Source organism: Fringilla coelebs (assembly GCF_963513975.1).
Source record: "Fringilla coelebs genome assembly, chromosome: 13".
NCBI lineage: Eukaryota > Metazoa > Chordata > Aves > Passeriformes > Fringillidae > Fringilla > Fringilla coelebs.
Genome location: NC_140039.1, coordinates 12,806,542 through 12,828,037, shown reverse-complemented (window position 1 = coordinate 12,828,037; position 21,496 = coordinate 12,806,542). Strand labels below are relative to the sequence as shown.

Genomic DNA, 21,496 nt, shown 5'->3' with positions numbered 1-21,496 from the left:
AGGTGTGGGGGGGTGTGGGGTAAATAACCGCTGGGGAGAAAAAACACCGCCGAGGTAATGCGAGAGCTGGGGAGGAGGGGGCTTTAAGGAGAAGGATGAATTAAGAAATAAACGGAAGGGGGGAAGGGAAAGCACGCCCGGGGGCACCCCGAGTCGAGGCGGACAAAGGGAGGACGATGCCGCCGCCACCGGCCCGGCTCGGTTCGGCTCCGCCGGGCGCGGAGCGGCCGCCCCTTTGTTCGCCGCGGCAGCGAGGGGCGATCCGCGCCGCTCCGCGCCGGCCCCGCCGCCGCCAGCACCGCAGCGGCAGCAGCGGCAGCGGCAGCCCCACCGCCCGCCCGCCGTCCCGCCCGGGAGGTGCCGGTACCTGTGTCCGCTGGCCGCGGTGCCTGCGCGCCGCTGCGCCCCTGCGGCGCGTCCGGCGGAGCGGTGCGGCGCGACTAGCTGCGCCGAGCAGGAGGAAACGGTAATTTATAAGCGCTTTCTTCCTGACCTCTCGTGTCTGTTGTCTAATGAGGGAGCTTTGAGCATCACCCATCCTGCTGAGTGGAAAAACACCGGCACGGCCTCTTCTTTGCTGGGGAGGGGGGAGCCTAAAGGAAGGGGTGTGGGGGAGGAGGGGCCATGCCGCAGACACGGCGGCGGAGCCCGGGCTGGCAGGCGGCCGCGGGCCGGCGGGGAGGGGCGGGCGGGTGCGGGGCAGTGGCCGCCGGGCAGCGGCCGCCGCCTCGGGGGGGCCGCCCCGGGCCGCCCGCCCTCCCCCGCGGGCAGCGGGAGCGGCAGCGGGGCCGCCCCGAGGGACCCGGCCCGCGTCCCGCGGCGGGCAGGGAGCGGAGCGAGGGCTCCTAACCGCTGATCTCGACTGGTAATTTTCATTTTCGTTCATTTTTTTAATCGTTATTTTTTATCTTTACACATAGAGTGCCCTTCTCACAGAAAAAGCATCCCACGGCGCTGTCACCGCCGCTGCCTGTCCCTGCGCCTGGGCCCTGGTTCTGCTCCTCCGCGCCCGCTTTTCTCCCCGGCCCTCCGGGGGACTGGACTCTGGAGCCGGTGCCGCTCTGCCGGCCTTTCTGGACAGGTTTGGTCTCGGAGCCGTCTGCTGCTGCTGGAGGCAGCGCGGGAGCGTGGTCTGGCAGGTGCCTGGGAGGCTGGGACATCCCTGCTCTGCCCTGCCGCCTCCCAAACGCGCGATCCCCGGCACCGGAAAGTCCCGGTCGCAGCGGGAGGACAGAGTACGGCCGGGGCGATCGGCGGGGAAAATGAGCAGGGCAACGTTTTGTTTTGCGTCGGGTTTCACAGAACCGAAAGCAGGTCCTCTTCCCCTGCAGGCGAACGGGTATATGACTCAAACATGTCCTTGCTCTGCTACCTGCATCCCCCTGGTTCTCTTAATGAAAGGATTCAGCAGCAGTGTCGCGAGGCATTTTCATATAACCCCTGCTGAAGACTTAGTAAGATCCTCTGTACTGAAAAATACCATTTGCATTGTGGGGGTACAGTTGTGGTGAAAAGGAGATTTTGGGGCATGTGTGTTTCACAGAAGTCCCACGATGCTAACCTTGCACTGGGTACAGCAGGGAAGGACCAAAGGAGAGTGAATAGTCCCCACACCTCTGCTCTCTAGGTTTTCCCGAATACAAGATACCTTTCTACCCCACAAACTAGGACAGCAGTTGCTGGGGCACCACCTCCGGAATCCATAACCTATGCATAGGCTGCTGGGGGGATCAAATTCCATCACAGCAGCCTCCGGGGAGGTCTCAGAAAAGGCTGATTTCCTTAGGTGGTTCTTGCAAAAGCTGCACCATTCTGCACACTTTTTGATGACAATATAGGATGCCAGAAAAGCCTGTGCCACAGTCATACAGCCGATTTTCCTGGACTCCGGTGCATTCTGTGATTTTCCGTATCCGAGCTGATTTGGAACAGGAGTAGGTTTTTAGCAGAAAGCCAGCTAGAGATAGGCTATACACAGCTAATTGATGACATATCTGCACTGAACAGCCTCGTTTAAACTCGGAACGATGTAGCCCGTGCTGCCACCTACGTCTTCTGATTCAGGTTTCTTGTGTACTGCAACTTTGATTCGTAGGCATCCTTTGCAGGAGGCAGCTCACATTTTGTGAGGCTCCACGAGGGACCACAAACAGGCGGCTCTGGCTGCACTAGGGAATGAAGCAAAAGGTTTCTCACCAGCTGAGCCACTTGTTTGGTTGCAGTGAGGATGCCTAGATGCAGCTTAGGAGCCAGCAGTCACATCAGTGAAATGTAAGTAGTGGCTGGAGCCTTGTCTGTGTGAAGGATCCTGCCAGCACAGCTGTACCACTGACAGCAGTGGAATATTTTGCTCTAGTTCTCTAGAGGAATCAAAGTCTGTATTTTGTCTCTTACTCGCTCTTCTTCTGTTGCTCCTTCTTAAAAGTGAGCCACACAAAGCATATGATTTCTCTGTGTGTTTAAAAATAAAATGTTTGGGGTAAAGAACCAACAGCCAAAGCTGTTTTGAAGGCAGAGGCATGTAAACAGTACCTGGAACCAATATAATAATAATAATAATAATAATAATAATAATAATAATAATAATAATAATAATAATAATAATAATAATAATAATAATAATAATATAATTTTGTGCCATAAATGTGCACATTGCTATCTGATATTTCATTATGAGACAGCACAACTTCTGAGAACGTGCCTGATGAATATTTGGGGGAGCTCTGCCTTCAGCTGCAGTGGCACACAGCAGCACTAATGCTTCTGGCTTCTCCACTCTCTTATGTAACTGAAATCACAAGTTAGAGCCCAAATTACAAAGCATAAGCATGTGTAAAATATTAAGCATACAAATGGTGCCTGAAATTACTATCCTTTTCATGTAGGTCTGTTTTTAATCTGTTAGAATTTTTGCTTCTGCAGCTTTATTGATTTCAGTGTCTGCTGATGCAGTTCATAATGCAATCAAGCCTAACCCCTTAAAAACCCCACTGTGAAGACGTTAACCCAAACTTAACTAAGGCCAAAATCACTCTGGCTACAGGTAGGTGGAGTTCAAATGACTTTTATACCTTGAATGTATCCTGTATCAAGATGCTGGAGCAAGCAGAGCACCATATCCCCGTGGCTGCTTTAACCAGTCAGAGTGGCAGGTTTCTGCACCCCAGCCCAAGGCACGGGTTCACCATCACCTTCCTTTGAGATTTCCCTCTTTCTCAGAGACTATTTTTGTCATTACCATGCTGATCTACTTGCTGGAGTTTTAAGGTGTTGGATGCTGATGCAGCGAGTGCCTCTTGTATCTGTTTAATCCGATAACACAACTCTTTTTTAATCTCCACGTCTGGGTCAGAGGGTTTAAAAAAGACACTGGGCCAAATCCCCAGCTTGGCTACAATGTGTGGAAATGTACTGAGATGGCACGAAAGTCAGGAGAGATTCACTGTATTTGCACCCGGATAGAGAGGTCTTGAGGGGCAGGGATGTGAGTGCCAGATTTCAGATGGATGAATATTAACCCAAGGCTGTGGCAGAGCTAATCCAGGTTTCCATAAGGTGAGGTGGAGGGAGGGATATTACACCAGGACCTAAAATATGCTCATAAGCAAATTCTCATTAATTTTAAATGGTAACTGATTTAATATTTCTTCATTTTTCAGGAGAAACCTGGTTTTCATTGTTTGGCTGCTAGAGGGAACATGATGTTTGATGGACTCGGGACCAAGACTGGGCATGGACAAAGAGGAGATTTTGCAGGGATTGGGAAGATTTTATCAATAAACATTACAATTAAAAAAAAACAAAGTTCATCCAGGCACAAAGTCCAGCAGAAATATAGGAGAGAAATGGATAGCACTGTCTGTAAAAGGATTGTGTAAGCAAGAATGGCAAAAAGATGGTCTGAATAAGTATATTACATTAATGATGTTCTATACATGAATTTCCTACACAAAGTTATATGGGGTCAGTCTTTGGGGTTCCCCTGGATAGCAGAGGATCCTGAGCCTGAAAAAGGGAAGCAGATTTTGTAAGGGATTTGCATATCATGGAGTGACACTGGATTGCAGATTTTAAGCATTACTAAATTGGGGAATAAATTGTTGCTGTTGCTGTTACATACCAGGATATCTCACTAATCCATGCAATCCACTAAGTTGCTGTAGTTTTAGTCTATGTTTATTTTAGATGAAATTATGGCCTGGACAGTTAATTTTTCTTAGTTTATCCATATAAATCATACATAAATAAGGTATCAAACAGAAACCAAAACATGACCTGTGTTTTTGGTACACTCCCCATCATGTGAACCTGCCAGTGATCGAGCTCTTCACCTGGTTTACAAGACAAACACAAAGGCAATGAAAAGCACAGATCTTCTTGAAAAGTAGCCAGTTGGCATTAAATTCTCTTGCTTTAATGCTCTGGCTGGCCTATTTTGCTTATATTTGAGACTGCCCAGCCATTATGGGATTGCCTGCACTGGTCCTTTCCTTACATCAAGCTAATTACAAATTAACTTAAGGCACTTAGCAGGGCTGAGAGGCTGGAGCTGGTCCTTTCTGAGTTTGGAAATGCCTGTTGCTTTACACTGGCTGATTCCTAAAGTGAGGGGCAAACACACAGGAACCAAACAGCCTGGAGCCAAAGTGGTCACACTGGCTTTTGAAAAAAGTGAGTGTCTCAAGTTAACTGACAGTCAGCTACCTGGAAATAAAAGCCTCTCATATATCCAAAGGTTTTCACTGCGATTTTCAAGATCTCCTGAGCAATTTAAAATCCTTGAAAGGAATGCACTATAGAATGAAAAATATAAGTATTATTAAAGAATGTCTCTGAACTGAAAGCTATCCAGTTTCATAAAAATGAGCTAAAAAAGTAATAACAGGTAGTCTGTCTCCTGCTGGATGCTGTATGAACCGTATGGTTTGTATTTTGGAAGTCACTCTAAAACAATGTTTTTTTCTTCGCTATTGCTGTTGGGAAGAACAGTAGAAGAACTATGTATAAATGAGATTAAAGTAATCTAATTAAAAAAATAAACAATGTGCTTTCATCTTCAATTCATATGTAGTCATTTGGGATCTAACTTTAAAAAAAAGAAGATAAAAGTTTAGAAATTCAGAAAGGATTTTGAAAGACAACTGTTTCCCTTTAAGATTAATGATAATCATACTTGTGTGTTCAAGGGAGAATAGATCCAGGGTTACGTAACAGGATAAAGAAACAAAATCCTTTTTGTTTAAATTAAAATAACCAGTATGTGTGTGAATTTGAGTCAATCCTGAAAATTCAGGAAACTCATTTTCTTTCACAACTGCATTCCACATGCTAAAATTGACGTCTTCTAACTTTTAAACAGAATCACAATAATTAAAGACAAAAAAGATTTGTTTGTTGCATTTGACCACAGTTTGCCAATAGAGGAATGTTCCCTAGGGAAAATTCTGTGGTACTTGCCCTGTGCAGCAATCCAAATATGTACTCATCTTTTTATTTTATATGGCATTAGCAAATCCAGTTATTGCACTTCCCAGTTGTTGTTTGTTTTGTTTTTTTTTTTCTTTTTAATCTGATAACCAAGTACTAGATATATGATAACTTATCTCTTTTAATCATTTTTTGCCTGAACTATTACATAACAGTTCTTATAAAATCTTGCAATGCCTGCCTAAATTTGCCAAAAACAGGACAAGAAGAATAGGTAATGGATTTTTTGATGTTGGCATTGTTCTTTGCTGGCCTAATCATGTAAAGTTTATTTAAAAAACCACCCAAGAAAATAATTTCCTACTATAGAACCTCCATTTTCCACTTCTGCATTTTACAGAAGCGCTCATACCAGAATTTCTGCATCAGAATTTGACACATAAAATTTCTCTATCGCATGAGTTCAATTTTCCAAAAGAAGGCAAATGGTAGTATGAATAACCAAGATACAAGCCTTGAAAAGGCTAAGTCACTGAATGTGCTTGCTGGAAAAAAAAAAAAAGTCGACATCTTGTTGGATCTAATTCTGGAGTCATTGTTTGACACAATGCAGAGCAGTTGGGATTTGCACAGAAAGGCTTTGCTGAGCTCAGGTGATGTTCACTCGTGCGTGGGAGAAGCTCGTGTGAGCTTTGCTGAGTGACTCTGAGCTTTGTCTGCAGACCAAAATAAACTCTGCAGATGTTGGCCCATCCTTGCACATGTCCACACTCAGCATTTCAGTCCTGAAAGCAAAGCTCCACATCTGGGCAGTTTAAGTGATGTTCCCTCACTGGACCAAGTGCTCTGTTAGCACTGCTCCAGTAGCACATGGTGTGCTTGGAGATGATGCACATGGTGAATATGACTCTTTCCCTGCTAGTAACACACCTGCCATGCTGCAAATAAATATTCTGCTGCTGCGCAGCCTGCAGAGATTTCCTGGGCCTCACGAGCACAACAGGTCTTGCCAAGTCAAGATGGTTACATGGGTGCAGCAAAGGTGACATGGAATCTGGGAAGTTACATCTGGGAGATGTCAGTTGGGAGACAGGGAAGAAGTTGTGGCAGACCCACTCTGAAAGCAATAAAGGTCAACAAAGTCTGAGGCTGCCCTGCAGAACCACTTCCATTTCCATTTGGAGCTCATTATTGAGCTGGGCAGGGTTGGCCTAACCACATCCCAGGTGACAGTAGAGATCACTGTGGAAAATAGTCCAAAAATGTATTGTGGAGGCAGCTGAGCCTTCTGACTTACACAATGGCTCCAGAAAAGCTCATGGATTAAACTCACCAAAGAGGAAGAGTGATCACTTGAGTGAATCCATACATGCTCCTATTTTTTTTTTTCTATTTGCCTATGGGTCCCTCTGCTCCCTTCTCTCTCAAAGTGATGGTGAAACAGTTATGAGGAGTGTATAACTGACAATTATACACTCCTTACATACTTTGTTTATTCTGACAAATTACATTGGAAGATATAGGCAAACACTGGAGGAAATACTGTAAGAGACAAAACCATTCCCAAATGCATGCTTGTACGAGTTCAGGCAGATGGAATTTCTAGCTAGGTGAATTAATGTACTACAAACAGAGAAAGGGCTTCAAATGCCTGAGTGTCTAGAAAAAAGAAGAAATTTAAAATGAACCCTGCAAGCTATCCAGCAACTGCTCATCCAGTATCATGACTTTAATTAACAGAACTGGAAAGCAAGCATATAATATAAACTTAAAAACACAGCGTTTTCCAGACTACCGGTCCAAATGCAAAACAAATTGCTTGCATCTGGTGGCAGGGAGGCAGAGCCGGGGCGGGAGCGCCGCTCCAGCCCGGCCGAGCGAGGCGGGAGCATCCGCAGCGCTGCCCGGCCCAGCCCGGCCCTGCCCTGCCCGCCGTGCCCTGGCACAGCCCGGCCACCGACACCCGAGCATCGCCCGCCTGCTCCAGGAGATGCCTGGGCTTCCACCTCGGCTGGCAGCACGTCGCTCCGTGCGGCAGTGTCACTGCGGGGACGCCAGCGGCTCCCAGGCGTGGGTGACCTTGGTCCTCCCCCAGCAATTCCCTTTTCTGGACCTTTGGCACGCTCCCAAGTGATCTTTCAGCCGGAATCTCCGTGGCCGAAAATAAATTCAGCAATATTCACTGCGGCATCCCTGTACTTCTCTTTTGGGATACCTGATGCTTATATCCCAACCTGGGCAGAGACTGGTTTTATAAGGTTTATCTGGGTGCAGTAACACTACCAAGGCAGCAGTGCATCCTTGCAGAGAGTGATTTCTGCCTGTCTGTCCCAGCCAGAGCAATCCTGCTTTGTTTGTACATTAGAAGGGCGGGAAAAGGGACAGGGTGGAATAGGCTCAGCACGAAGCACAAACTATCCAGACTTGAGCCTCTAAATCTCTTTGGCCAATGTTAGTCAGCTCTGATTTGTATCAAAGCCCAATATTATCACTTACTGATTATTAAATGTGCCACAAATGGTTAATATTTTGTGAACAGTTGGTCACAGGCTGCCTGTAGCGCTGAGCAGTTGTCTCTTACTCTCTGTGTCAGCCAAAGTCCTCAAGTTTTCTCCTTTTTACTTCTGCAAGTTTGTCTGTGGGGCTCATGAAGGTCATGGAGAGAAGTGTGAAGACCTGCCCCTATACTCCCACATTTCTTTGGGAAGCACATCCCAGCAAACTGTGGAGCAGCCGAAGTGGGTTTGGGATGCCTTTGGCACTCACAGAGACACCCCTGACCCCTGTTGCCCCATAGCAAGTGCTGCTGGAGGCCATTGGCACCACAGCCAGGCTGGGCTGTCGCAGTGATCCAGCATCACCCTGAGCAGCAGGGCTGGGACTGCCTGGTGGCAGGGCTGAGGAAGCCATGGAGCAGAGGCACACAGTGGAGGCAGTGATGGACCCCAGGAGCTTTTCCATCCAGTGTCTCCTGTGAATATCTCGTGTGGATAGGGGTACGGCGTCTATCAGGCACATCCCCTGGCCTGCTGAGCTCAGGACACAGGCACCATCTCCAGCCAGAGCAGAGGACACTGCCACATGGCCACTCCACCTGGCTTCAACTCATCTTTCCCCTCAAAATGAATTCATGCCACATCAGAAGTCTTTGCATTCACTGCCTGAATTTTGTGTCTCTACTAGGAGGCTAAGCTCCCAGCTCTCCCAGTAAGATACAGGTTTAAATACAGGTCATGTTTCTGCTGTTCTCCACCAGCAAAACAGCTGTTTGCTCTAAACATGAAGATATTTTTGTAAGAGCAAAAGCATGAATTATTTCAAACTTGCCTCAGGATGAATTTTCAAGGGTACTGCGGAGACTGTTTCCACAACAAAACGGGAGCTCTTCTCCTACTGAATTGTTCATGTTACTTTCATGAATGCTAGAAAAGAGGCTGGCTTTTTTTAAATGTCAGCAGATACCTGGAACAGGAATTTGTTTCCGTAAATCCTTTGGAAACTATTGTTGTTGATGTTGTCTAATCTGACCAAAAGTTCAATTTGGCAATTTTTATCAAGCCTTGCTGTTAGGTATTGGCAATTAGCTTAACAAAATATCAGATAGGATCTCTGCTGTGTTTGCAATGCCTGTTGCTCTGATCCTTACCTGGTGGGAAATAGCTTTGGAGGAGCACAGCCACATCTTTGTAGCTGTTTACATCACATTTCTGACAGAGCTCCACCCTGCTTTCCCCATTTGTACTTTGTTTTTCATGAATAAAGGTCATGGCATTGGCATCACAAAAAAAATATTGTTGCTGTAGAAGGAATTCTGCCGTCCCCTCTGGGTAATAAACAAAAATGTACTCCAAGGCTGGCAGGGCAGCAATCAGAGATGGAAGAGAAGGCCAAGGCCCATTGAGATCTCTGCAGACCTCCAGCATCCCACAAGTCAGCTGTGTCCCTGCCTGTGCTGTGCTGCTGCATAGTCTCTAATATTTTGGCCAATCTAGATTTAGGCACCCCCAGCTGCTGGCAGTGGGTCTGTTGTGGGTACCTGCCTCCCAGCCAGTCACTCTACTGGAATTTGCTGTCTAATAGTCAAAGGGCACTTTCTCTGCAACAATGTCCTACATTAGCCCAACACTCCCTGTGTGTGCTGGTGGCCTGGGGACATGGTTACCAGATGTAGTTGCCAGCCACTGGTTGCCCCTGCTCTGGAGTGCTCTCCAAGGAGGTGCTGTGGCCAGGGCACGTTGTTGAGTCTGCTGCTTGTGCAGGACTCTGACCTGGCTGTAGCCCAGTTACACAATACATCATTTTAGCCACCTTGTATCTAGATCAGGGAATAAATGTACAAGAACTACATCCCTTGATTCGGCTATAATGTAAGTGAGATGTCTCCCATGTTTCTGTATTAACATCCACATTGACCTCTGTGTTGTGCTCATGTTAAAATCACCACTCATCTTTTGGCTCAAAAGCCATTCTTCTAATCTTTTGTTACACGTGAGGCTCTCAAGCTGTCTGGTGTTTTTTCCTCCTTTCAGGCTGCTGGTACTTTCCAGCAAGAAGAAATTTTAAATAGCTTCAATATTCCAGGAGTAATTTCATCACTAGTGCCTGTAGAAACACTCCCCTAAACCTATGGTCCATGGTTTTATGATTCTCTGGGCATGGACCAAAATCTCAATTGTTCTGAGAATATGAGGGAAATGAGGAGAAGTTGCTGCATTATTGCTACAGCCAAGGACACACAACAGCCAACAAGCAAAAGCTCAACATCAAAAGCATTGGGAATACTTTTAGCACAAACCCTACTCAAACAATTCCCAATTCAGTAGAAAGCATTCTGGAGAAAAATCTCCAGGTTAGGCAGGCCTTGAACTTTCCTTCCCAGGATCACACTAGTTGAGCAGCAAATCAAATTCTACAGAAGTAGTTGGGAATTTTATTAGTAAACAGCCTAGAGGTGAATTCCTCTTTTTTTTTTTTCTTCTCAATTAGATGTGTTTGAAACAGAGAATTTTATGAATAATAATTATTACTTGTTTTTACATGGTGCTTTAGCATAATCCCAGAAATTATAATTTAGGGAGTACAGATCTTGCTGCAAAGCCCTCAAGATTCCTGTGGTAATAGCAAGGAAACAGATAAAATAGAAGCAATTAATAAAGTATTTCATAAGCAAAATTTTTCCAACACCAGAAGATTTTGCAAATCACCCATCAGGTTTTGTACATCCTCTGGCATTTGAAATTTTGTCAGTAATGAAAGCTAAATGAATGTTGAATACAAATATAGGGCTTAAAACAACGTCACATGGGTGTCACAAGTTAGTGTGCACAAAAATAATATTTGAAGGAAGCTGCTCAAATAAAATCAAAATTGTTTATTTTTTTTATAAAACAATCTCCTCTTGATTAGTAACAGACTAAAAGCTGCCTTAAAGAGATTCTAAGGCCATCATGCTCCTATTTTCCCTTAGCATCGACTAAGTAGTGGTCGAATTGACATCCCTATTTAAGGTTTCCACATCTCTTAGTACTTGGCATTGTTATTTCCTCTGTGAAGTTTCCTAACTTCTGCTAATCATGTAGGCTTGGGAGGCCTGCAGAGCACATCCACGCTCTGTAGGAAGTGGTTTTGCTCTAGCAACCCCAAATCAGTACTGAGTAAGCAGAGGTGCTGCTCAGCAGAGAAATCACACAAATATCTCTACATCCTCACTGCTATTGAGAATGGAGGCAGCAGTTATGATGATCAAGCCTAATACCCTTCAAGGAAATTGCAATTCTCTCTTTTATTCCTCCCCCATGTTTTAATTTGATATGGCTTCTATTCCTGGTGCTGCTTGCTGCAGCACACTCTCCGTGACTGGGGAGCCAATTCTTTCCTTTGCTCAGAGTGTCCCCAGACAGGAAGTCAGGTTGGGTAAGGAATCCTTTGTGACTCCGCAGCAATGTAAAGGGAGAAGGTTCTCACCCACTGGAGAATCCAGATCCTCTTTTACTTTACACCAGAGCTGACTGCATTTTGGAAGAAAGAAATGAATCCTTTTCTATTTTTTTCTAAATGTGAAGGTCCTTTAATTCACCCTTTAAAAGCATTTGGGGATCATCTGATGAAAAGTCCTAAAGAAACACAAGGCATCCCTGCTGCTTGGGTTGCAAAGCTAAAGCTCATGCTCTGAAAAGAGAAGTGTGCTTAGAAAAAAGAGCTTTTGAACACAAAAACAAACAATGGCAGTGCATGCTGACAAACACTTCTTTTGCCTGCTTCCATTTACATATTTTTACATATCCATGGAGTACTGGAGGGCCTTGGTCACCTTGACCTGCTACTGACACAAGTCTGTTTAAGCTTTCTTCAAAATTAGTCCCTGCTGCCACTCAGGTAATTTTTGCTGTTTCTTTTGTTTGTTATTCATCTTTGAATTGTTTTCAGTCTGAAAGCACCTTTCTGGTCCCAGAACTGTACAGAATATATCAGGCAATCCCCTAGGGGCACTGAAAGAAAATCTAAAACTCCCTCCCCCATGACTCTTATACAGTCAAGCCATATCCTTTTGATTTTAGACCTTGTTTTAGGCCTACACAAGAAAGGCTTTGACATCTTTAATCGGGTTTGGTTGTTTCTTTTCCTTTAGTTTTGATTTCTTCCAGTTTTCTGGATAGGTTTCACACAGCTTGCCACCACAGCTCTAGAGGACAATAAAAAAAAGTATGGGAACTCCTCCAAAGTACGTGTTTGCAAGGAGTGCTATGCCAGGAACATCATTACCAGAGTCCCAGTAAATAATCCAGAACCAATGCCATAACTTTTATGTGTACCAGGGGCACTGAAACCCATGCTGAAATACTTGGCAAGTCTGCCCTTTAACTAGGATATATTGTATTGATATTGGCTGTGATTAACCACAGCATTCCTTGGTTTTGAGGTAGTATTTCTGAAGGGGGAGGTTTTGTGATGCCAGTTCTTGTCATATGTTTTCCTGTCTCACCCTATCTCCAAGCCCAGCTAATCTGATGATATCCAACTGTCCTAATGAGCTGCATCTACTTCTAGGCTGAAGCGTTGACAGCTGCCTGTTCTATTGCCAACAAAAACTTCTGAGACAACTGTATCTCATTCCTGCAAGTACGCAAATCACTTCATTTCTAGCACAAAGATGAGATATAATGATATTTCTTTTTGTTGATCCAGGTTGAAAAAGAGACGTGTGAAAAATGCCACTCAGCACTCAATTATTTCCTCACGTGCAGTTTAATCCCTCAGCTGGAAACAGGGGCTGTCTATTGGTTACAGAGAAATCAAGGACTCATGTCCCTCACAGCAGAGGTACAGTCACATGGACTAAGGTCAGTGAGAAGGACATGTTCCTCCAATTAATGTTGGCATGTGTTTATTTATATTTTTATACATTGGTAATTCTCCCATTTACTGTTCTTGGATTCAGAGCTCTTGGCAAGAGCTTCAGCTTGTTCTTATTCACACAGGATTTAATGCACTTAATTCTTCACCACTACCTTGACCATCTCAAGCTTGTGGGATTTGCCCTCTTCCCCAAGGCTGTTGGACCCAAAGACTCATAAACCTTTCCTTCCCCTGGACTGCTTTGCAAAATACAGAAACTGGGTTATAGGTAAGGCCAGGCTCCCAACAAGCCATTAAAAACTACTCACAACTTTTGGAGAGGAAGCTATCTAAAATAGAGACTGAGTTTGCAGGAGGAATCTTGTCTTGGGGGTCTACAACAATAACAGACAGCAATCCCCAGACAAAGATGGAGAGGAGATGCACAGAAACACTGGTTTTGATCCAAATGCAGACAGAACAAATAGAAGCAACACCTCCAGTGTCAGCTGATCAGGGCAGCTCATCTCCAGGCAGAACTAGTACTTCTCTTTGTCAAAAGAAAACTCATGTCTACCCTCTGCCCCTCAAAAATTTTATGACTTGCCAGATTCCAGGAATCACAGAAAATACTATTGAGGCAGGGCCAAGGACCAGGAAATCTAGAGGAAGCACATCTAGTCCTGGCAAACTCTTGTAGCAGCCTTGATCACCACTGTGGCTCCTCCTGTGCCAGCCTTTCCCACTGTTTTCCCAGCTGAAGATGGGACCCATTTCTTCAATTCAACTTTGCCTCAGTAAGTTACTGACACTCATACAAGCTCAAAAACTCGAGACTCTTGCCTAGGATAAGGCTGGAAGGAGGGAGAGTTTGTTATTGTTCTAAGGGGTTTATGTAGGTTTTTAAAATTAATTCTTGGGATATGCTCAGACACTGAGATGGTGGAAACCATATAAGTAGCTAGATTAGAGCAACAGACATAACAGTGGTATTGGATACAGAAATAACAGCCATTGCCAGTTCCTTGGGAAGAGAGGACAAATGAATAAACATCAATCATAACATCTGAAACCATTAGGCTTGGAAAAGCCTCTTGATTTTAGAAAAAATCCACTGAAAGATGCCAGGGCTAGATCTGGCATCTGACTTTTTCTCAGGAGTATAATTGCCATTGAGGAAGAAAGGGATTTTTGAGGAGCCATAAATCCAGGAACCTTCTATGCCATTATCTTTTAGTCATAAGCTCTATGGACAAATACAAGACTTAGTTTGTTTGGTAGGGCTTATTTTTGTTTTTATTTTAAGTATGTACTTTTCCCTAAGCTTTTTTTCTAAATGTTTTTCATGATGAAAAATTGCATGCTATCCCAGGACGATGTACAAACTGAATGCAAAGGCAAGAAAAATATCCAAATAGGTCTAACTCTTGGTATCTCCCAAGTACAAGATGGTCTCACTTCTACAGGACCTTCTCCACTCTTAGCAGATCCAGCACACCTTCAAGAAGACAGGGAAGAATTCAGGAGGAAATGATAACATTATAAGGACTGAATGTCAGTGCAACTAGCCTATAAGTCCTATCCCAGCCTATGAGACTAGAAAGGTATTTTCAGTTTCTGGTGTTATTTATGAAGATGTTTCTGAAGGAATGCAGACTGTGCTGTTTTGGGGAGGGAGGAATTGGCTTCTTTAGAATTACTCAAAACTTGTTAAATAAGAAGCTTTTTCTATTTCCTCACAGCTGGAGATCAATCATTGTGACACAGATAGAAAAGCTGGAGGCTGGAAGAAGAGAAATTCTTTGATTTAACCCCAGTTCCTTACACACACAGCTAGTGTGTGCAAAATGTGTCCAAGTTCTGCGAAGTGCGACATACTGAATATCTGCCTCAGCAATATTTGAAGCTTTACATTGAGCTGAGTGGTCAAATCCCAGAAGGTGGCATTGGGAGGCCAATCCCTTAGGACATCCTTGGTGCCAGATTCTTTGAGGATACTTGAGAAGACTAAATGCATCACAGGGAGGTGGCATTTACCTTCTACAGAGCATGGAGAAGACCATATGTTATGAAACTCTCTTCAGCTTTGGTTTCCTCAATAAAAGAAAAATATTAAAGAATAAATCCAAACATAACCACAATGAAGTTTTTAGAGGTATTGATTCAAAATGGGGATGCCCAAAATACACATTAAGGGTGGAATGCTGGCACCATGAATATCAGCAAGAAAATCTCCTGGTGGCTGCATTGGAACTGTGTCCATACAGTTTATCCAGACAAAGACAGTATAAACACCAGAGGCTCAATTGTCCCTGAGCTAACAGTGCTCAGTTGTTTAAGCGCAGGAAATGGCCCACCCTTTTCCCACCTTTGTACACCCAGGCAGGGGTCAGACACAGTGTAGCTGCCACAAGGGCAAGGCTGATTCCAGCTAGGGTCTGACACAGGGTGACAGAGGCAGGGGGATGGCAGAGCTGCTGCCCTGGAGCTCTGTCAGTGGTGGCACAAATGGGGACAACGTACGGTCAATCTGTGAAAATGCCCCAAGGGCAAGCAGATACTTTCTACTGGTTATCTTGTAAAAACTGGCTTAAACCACTGCTCAAGACACAGTTTTCTTTCTTAAAGTGAATACTCAGGTGAAAGAAAAGTTCCAAGAGTTTCCCTTAAAAGTCTTATATGAGAAAGAAGTCCAAGGAAACAAAATTACCACAGTCATTGTCACAATACAATCCCACCTTCTTCCAGTATCTTTTGCTACCAAAACAGGATCCTGAAGTAGTTGTTTTTAGTTCAGGATTAAGATGATTTCATCTTTCACATTCATTATCTGAATAAACGAGTACATACTTCTCTCATTCTTCATATTTGTCTTGATTATTCACCTTTGGTAATGGAACATGTAGGAGTGGGAAGGCATGAGTTCACTGCCAGGGAGTGCCACTGCAGGCAAAATGAGATGCAAGTACAAAAATCAAAAGCCATGATGGAAGAGAAAACTAGTTTTTCATTTTCTCTTAACCTAAAAACTCAAGGCAAAGTAGTTGCCCAGGCCGCTCCAGAAGGTCTCCACATATTAAGCATTGTGAAGCCCCCATCTTGGGATAGTGGGATCAGACACTGAGAACTGAATTTCCATGCTACACAGACATGCACACATTTAATCCGGTTGTGGTTTCCTTAATATGCAAGGATCCTAAAGTCAGCTCTGGTTTGACTCATCAGTTCCAGCTAATTTTCAAGCTAAGGACTCTAATAAGCAGATTCAAGAGCATCTGGGCAAATTTAGCTCCAACCAATTTGCCTCAAGAACATCCTTTGAATACATTTGCATAGTCTGGGCTCACAAAGCTCCATCAAACATGCTTTGCCAGCTGCCGGCTGGGCCCCTCAGCCTGGCACACTGCTCTCACTGCTAATATCCACTGAAGCCATGACAAAGGGCATATAGTCATCCACTCTTCCTTTAGTTGACATTGTGTGTACAAATGCCTGGAATAATGATGATTTAAATGCTGGACAGGCAGTGTGCAGGCAGGGAGCTCACGGCCCATGTCGCTGTGCCACAACCTTGACCTGATGACAGGATGCCTGAGAGTAAGAATGCAGAGCCATCACTAGCACCAGGCTTGCCTTTCCCTCTGCAGTGCCAAGTTTGATAGTCTCTTTGGTGATCCAGGCACATGCCCATTAAGAAAGTTTATTTTAAAGAGGTCAGGTAGCAGCTGATGGGTGATGGGAATGTTTTAGTATTCCAAATCAGGCAGTGTTTGAATGAACAATCTACAGATGTGAATGTCAGGAGATGTATTGGCAATACCAGTGCTAGAGTATTTGTGAACTCTGAGTACTTGCTCTTTGGTGCCTAATTATAGTCCCAGGAGCAGTTCATTATGTGCAGTGTATTGGGATCTAGGGATTCTGGTCAGATTTGAAGTTCCTTTGTGCCAGGTGCTGCACAAACACTAATGCCAGCTCTGGTAGACCCTGCAAGCTAAGACCCTGCAAACTCTTCCCCGTGTCTGAACTTTCTGCACCGCTGTAACTTCACTGGGTTTAGTCTAATCTGTGCAGATATGCAGTTCTATTGTGTTCTAGCTCATTCTCTATTTAACACCTATTGAACACTCTGCAACTGCTTAAGAGCATGAAGTAAATAATGCATAAATGTTTGTAGAATGTGGGGCTTAATAAAGATCAGCAGTAATATAGGCAAGTGAGTGAAAGGGAAGATAAAAGTAACCATAAGGGGAACTTGTGATGACGTAGCCTGGCTACATACATAGTTTGTGGGCTTCACAGTTTGGTAATTTTGTTTGTGTGCTTAATGTAAATGAGCAAGAGAATTTAAAGAATCCCTGCCACCTACTGAAGCCAGAGCTGCAGTGTTGTAGGCCTCACCCAGTGCATTTATAAAAGTCCTTCCTTGTTCAGCAAAACACTTGGCCATGTTTTGCACTCTAAGAGGAGAATACCAAATAGCACGTTCTGGGCAAGAACTGGGGACCACTTGCCTGCAATGTGCAAACCCAAATAAACATGCTATCCCCAAAATACTCCTGTACAATGAGCATATGCAGGGAGGAGCCTCTGAGGTTTGGGGGTGTTTTTTCTTTCAATATTTGTGAACTCTTTTCTGTGTTCCTTGGCTAGCTCTAACCAAAAGCTACCTTTAGGAATGTTCTGTATTCCATCTAATTTAGATGTACCCAATTTAGATGCAAGTTCTCACCATAGATCACTTTCAGAACAAGTTTCTTTGTAAGCTGTTGACAGAAAACAGTTATAGTCCTATAGTCCTATTATAATTGAGTAAAAATGCAAACTGAGTAATAGAGAGAATATATTTTCCTTTGGTTTACTGGAGTTTATTTCCCTGTTGTGCAAAGTTTTGTCACAAACTCACTTTGTCTTGACTTGTACTTTTTGTTCTCCCTGAGCAGTTTAACAAGCTGAAGTTCAGAGAATTTGCAGTGTGCATTTGTTTTGGAGTGAAAATATTTCCAGGGAACCAGAATTCCTAAAACAAATTATGTTAATCAGAAATGTGTTGTAACTTCTCTGCTTTGGGAACAGTGAGATAAGAGATCACCTTTAACTTACTGACACACTTCTGAGTTTTGGCCACTGAATAGTTGCAGCAATCTACACATCGAGTATCAGCTATTTGTAGCACTTGGCAAACAGGATAAAACAGGTGAAACTCTGATTTTTTTATCAGCTCTCTGCAGGTTTAAAAGCCTTATTTAACAAAGAGTTTCTATACTTACTGAAGTTAAGCATACACTGAAGATAAGCAAAAGCCTGAAAGCTTTGCTGAATTCACACTCAGTTAGGTAAGGTTACAGGGTTTTTGCTTAATCTGGGCTGCAGCTAACAGCTGAGTAGTGATACTGGGTGCAACCAACAACCAGGACTCCAGGGAGGGTGTGGATGCTATTTTTGACCCACTTACATTGATTGCTGTTCAAGTTTTGTGTCAGTTACAACATGTTACATAGACACAGAGAATCTACAAACATGCCCAAGTTACCTTTTTGGTTTAACAACACCTCACTTCAGTGCCCTTCAGATTTTTACCTTGGCTGGTGGCTTTGTTTTCACCCCAGCATGCCAAGCTGGCTGATCTTACTGAATATTGATATGTGAAAGAAACAAGCCTCCCCTTTATTTAACATGAGTCTTGTTTGCTCTTTCTGGCATTGGATCTTTATTACGTCTGCAGGGAGGGTTAGCTTTTAATCTGTGTTATTGCAATGTGTCTCCATCAAGATAGAGGCATGCCCCAGCAGGACAAGATGCTATGAAAGTTCAGGTTGCTGCTCTTTGCTTCCAGCAAAGGAAATAATGTTTTAGCCACCCATGTTGAATCACCAGTGGCCAGCATAGAAAGCTTTTGTAGACCAAAACCTACCAGACCATTGATATTTGCAACGCCCAAGATGCAGCTCAGGGACCAGCAAATCAAAGGCTGAATCTTGAATTTTGTACTGAAGTCTTGATCTTGTTAAGTTTGCCTTGCCTTGGAAATCTTCCTTCATGATATTAAACCTACTGATTTAAACATGAACCCAATCCCTTTCCTACTGAAATCCTTCCTAAATGGCATTAGGAGAAGCCAAAACTTGTGGATTACCCTGGTGAAAGAACATGCTATGAGCAGGCATTATGGGCTTTGGGAGGAACAAAACAGAGCACAGTAATGATTAGAAATCCCAGGATCACACTCTCAAACCAAACACAAGGTCCTTACAAGTTTTCCTCCGAAATGAGTGGGAGGGTGGCTTTCAGGGCTATGTCAATGCTGTATTGCAACACACCTTTGCCATAACTATGGTTGACAGTTCTCCCAGTGTACCTGCCTGTGGACAAAACACACTTTCCAAAGGTATTTATGACTTTCACATACAGACCTTGTTCTTTCCAACAAAAGCAAATGAAGCTCATGGAGAAAGACACTTAGATTATGACAATCTGCTGACACACATGCAAAAAGTGGTTTTTTTCAACTCAGAATAGCCAGAATACCCCTATGAAATATTCTTTCTCACACAACATACTGTTTTCTCATTATGTGTGTTGACATTTTTCAGACTGACCTCAGCTAGATATTTTGTTCCGGAGTCCCCATTTAGTGGAACATTTAAACAATAACACTTTGAAGCATGCTCAGTCTCTCTTTTGAAGTCCATTCAGGCTCTGCCCTAGGGTCAGCAGGCGCATTCCAGCAATGATGCACGGACCATCTGCTGTACAAGTTTAAATCCCACTGGTCCTATACCTAGAGGTACTAACATGTTGCATAACTAGCACTAAAAAACAGCCTGTCAGTTCAGATGGAGTTTGGATTTATTCCTAGAGCTCTCTTATGCTCCCGCTGGAGGGCCTGTGTACAGTAACCTTTGAATGTGGTTTCTGGGAACTACAAAGTAATGAGATAAATAATAAGAAATGACATTAAATTCTTGCATTCAAAACCTTTCTTTTCCTTTGCCCATTTACACCCTGGCTCTGTGATTCCCTGGGTTCACTGTCTGGCACATCATTTAGGTGCCTTCCTAGTCCAGACTTTTCATTTAGGTGGGCTCTGGCTTAGTTACCCTAAATAGTGATCCATGGCTTAGTGTTAATTCCTGCACAAGGGAAAACCAGGATGGTGCAATATAAGGGGTGAATTTTTTAAGAAAATGCCAATGATTCATATGACCAGGAACTATTTACTTGGGTAGGAACCTGGCATCAAAACATGACAAAAATCTCTGCCAAGAAAAGTCTTTGTCTATATATTTTATCCATTGTGCTTTAATGTCATTATTAAACTTAACAATGCATTGGCTGAGGTTAATGTATATCAGACCCGAGCACTGTTGGTCTCATTGATGCTGTGTAAACATAGAGGAAGGAGTGGTCCCTGCCCTTGGGAGTTTAAAATCTAAACTTGGACAATACACTTCAAACATATGGTATATCCTGCAGGCTGAATTACCAAACTTCAATCAGCATTAGCCTTAACAATTAATTTATGTTGCACATATGTTCTGTATTTGGGGCAATAGCCACGATGGCCCCTTGACAGAAATGTGAGTGTATATACATGCTGACCTTTTAATGGTGCAGAGGGACATGGCAACAAGAAGAAGGTCAGCTGAGACCTGTGGGATGGAGTATGGCACGAGGCTGAGCATGGCAGAGAGCCATAAATAGAGTACAAAAGAGGAGATGTGGAAGTATTGTGGCATAAGTGAAGGAGAACAGCCATATCAGAGCAAGTTTTTTCAGAGCAGCTCTAGCACTAGTTGAGCACCAAAAGAAGTGGGCACATTTCCACTTCTGAGTATCTGTCACTTATTTAGATGCCTCCTTGGAAACTGAGTTCTCCGGAAAATCTGTCTTCAGTGGTGGGTGCAGAGCACTAGACAATCTGGCCTGTTCATTTTCTCAGTATGTGGTTCATCTGTTCTAAGGAACAAGTCCTTCTGGAAATGGGAAAAAAAAAAGGCAGAAAGAAACGTTGGATACAGAAAAGCATGCAAGCTGCCTTGTGGGCTAATGATCAAGAAAGGCAGAATAAGCAAAATTTCATAAACCAAATGAAGTCAAATGTCCTATAAACACTGCAGTAGTCCAGGAAAGATGGTGGACATGGGTTAAAGCGCTGAGTAGGAGTCAGAAGATATGAATTGGCTGAATTGCTTCATCTCCCTGCACAAAGTGTTCATATCTGACCAAAAAAAAAAAAAAAAAAGGTGGAACATGAATATTTGACCCACTTCCCGACAGGAGGAAATTGTGACCATTAGTTAAGATCAAAACATGGCCTCGGAAGGAGCAGCCCACGGGGTTGAGGGGAGATCATCTGAGGCTTTCTGCCTCCATAAAACAGAGTTAACAACTGCACAACAGAGCATGAAGAGACCTAAAGCTGAAGAGCATAATGTGGGACACGCTTCCATGTAGGCAGAAATCCAGCCTCCAGCTGTGGAGGGATATAAATCCCCCATTTGTTTGTCATGCTACACGATGGAGTGTGATACAGCACTAGAGGTGGCCAGTCAACTTTTTAGTTAGAGCTCCTCAGACCCTACTGTCACCTCTGAACCCTCTGAATCAGACAGTCACCTTTTGCATAATGAACCTCTCTCTGCGTCACCTCCAAACTTGTCCTTGCATCTCCCTGGTGGGATCCTGTAAGAGGATTGGGTGGGCCACGAGGGAGCAGCTCCATTGTGTGAGC

At 43.9% G+C, this 21,496-nt stretch overlaps 2 protein-coding genes across 9 annotated transcripts in view; one reads left to right on the top strand and one right to left on the bottom strand.

The window, feature by feature from the left end:
• SLC6A6 (solute carrier family 6 member 6) overlaps positions 1 to 21,496 on the bottom strand; it is an 88,946-nt gene that overhangs the window by 57,108 nt on the left and 10,342 nt on the right. For 3 of the 6 annotated variants that reach the window (XM_084214656.1, XM_084214658.1, XM_084214660.1), the window contains exon 1: positions 368 to 555. The exons of the other annotated variants lie outside the window; for them this stretch is intronic. The gene's annotated coding sequence lies outside the window, so the exon portion shown is untranslated. Of the gene's footprint in view, positions 1 to 367; positions 556 to 21,496 lie in introns of those variants that run through there. 6 annotated transcript variants of the gene reach the window in all.
• On the top strand, positions 113 to 5,060 carry LOC311158946 (uncharacterized protein). 3 transcript variants are annotated; one of them, XR_014616492.1, is made up of 3 exons: positions 113 to 466; positions 921 to 2,271; positions 3,660 to 5,060. XR_014616492.1 is itself a non-coding variant. In XM_084214694.1 (2 exons), exons 1-2 carry the CDS (start codon positions 177 to 179, stop codon positions 1,264 to 1,266), a joined length of 636 nt encoding a protein of 211 aa, XP_084070820.1. In that variant the 5' UTR covers positions 113 to 176; the 3' UTR covers positions 1,267 to 5,060. The 3 variants fall into 3 exon arrangements, 1 of the variants encoding a protein (XP_084070820.1); XR_014616493.1 differs by having other exon boundaries at positions 921 to 3,043; XM_084214694.1 differs by having other exon boundaries at positions 921 to 5,060.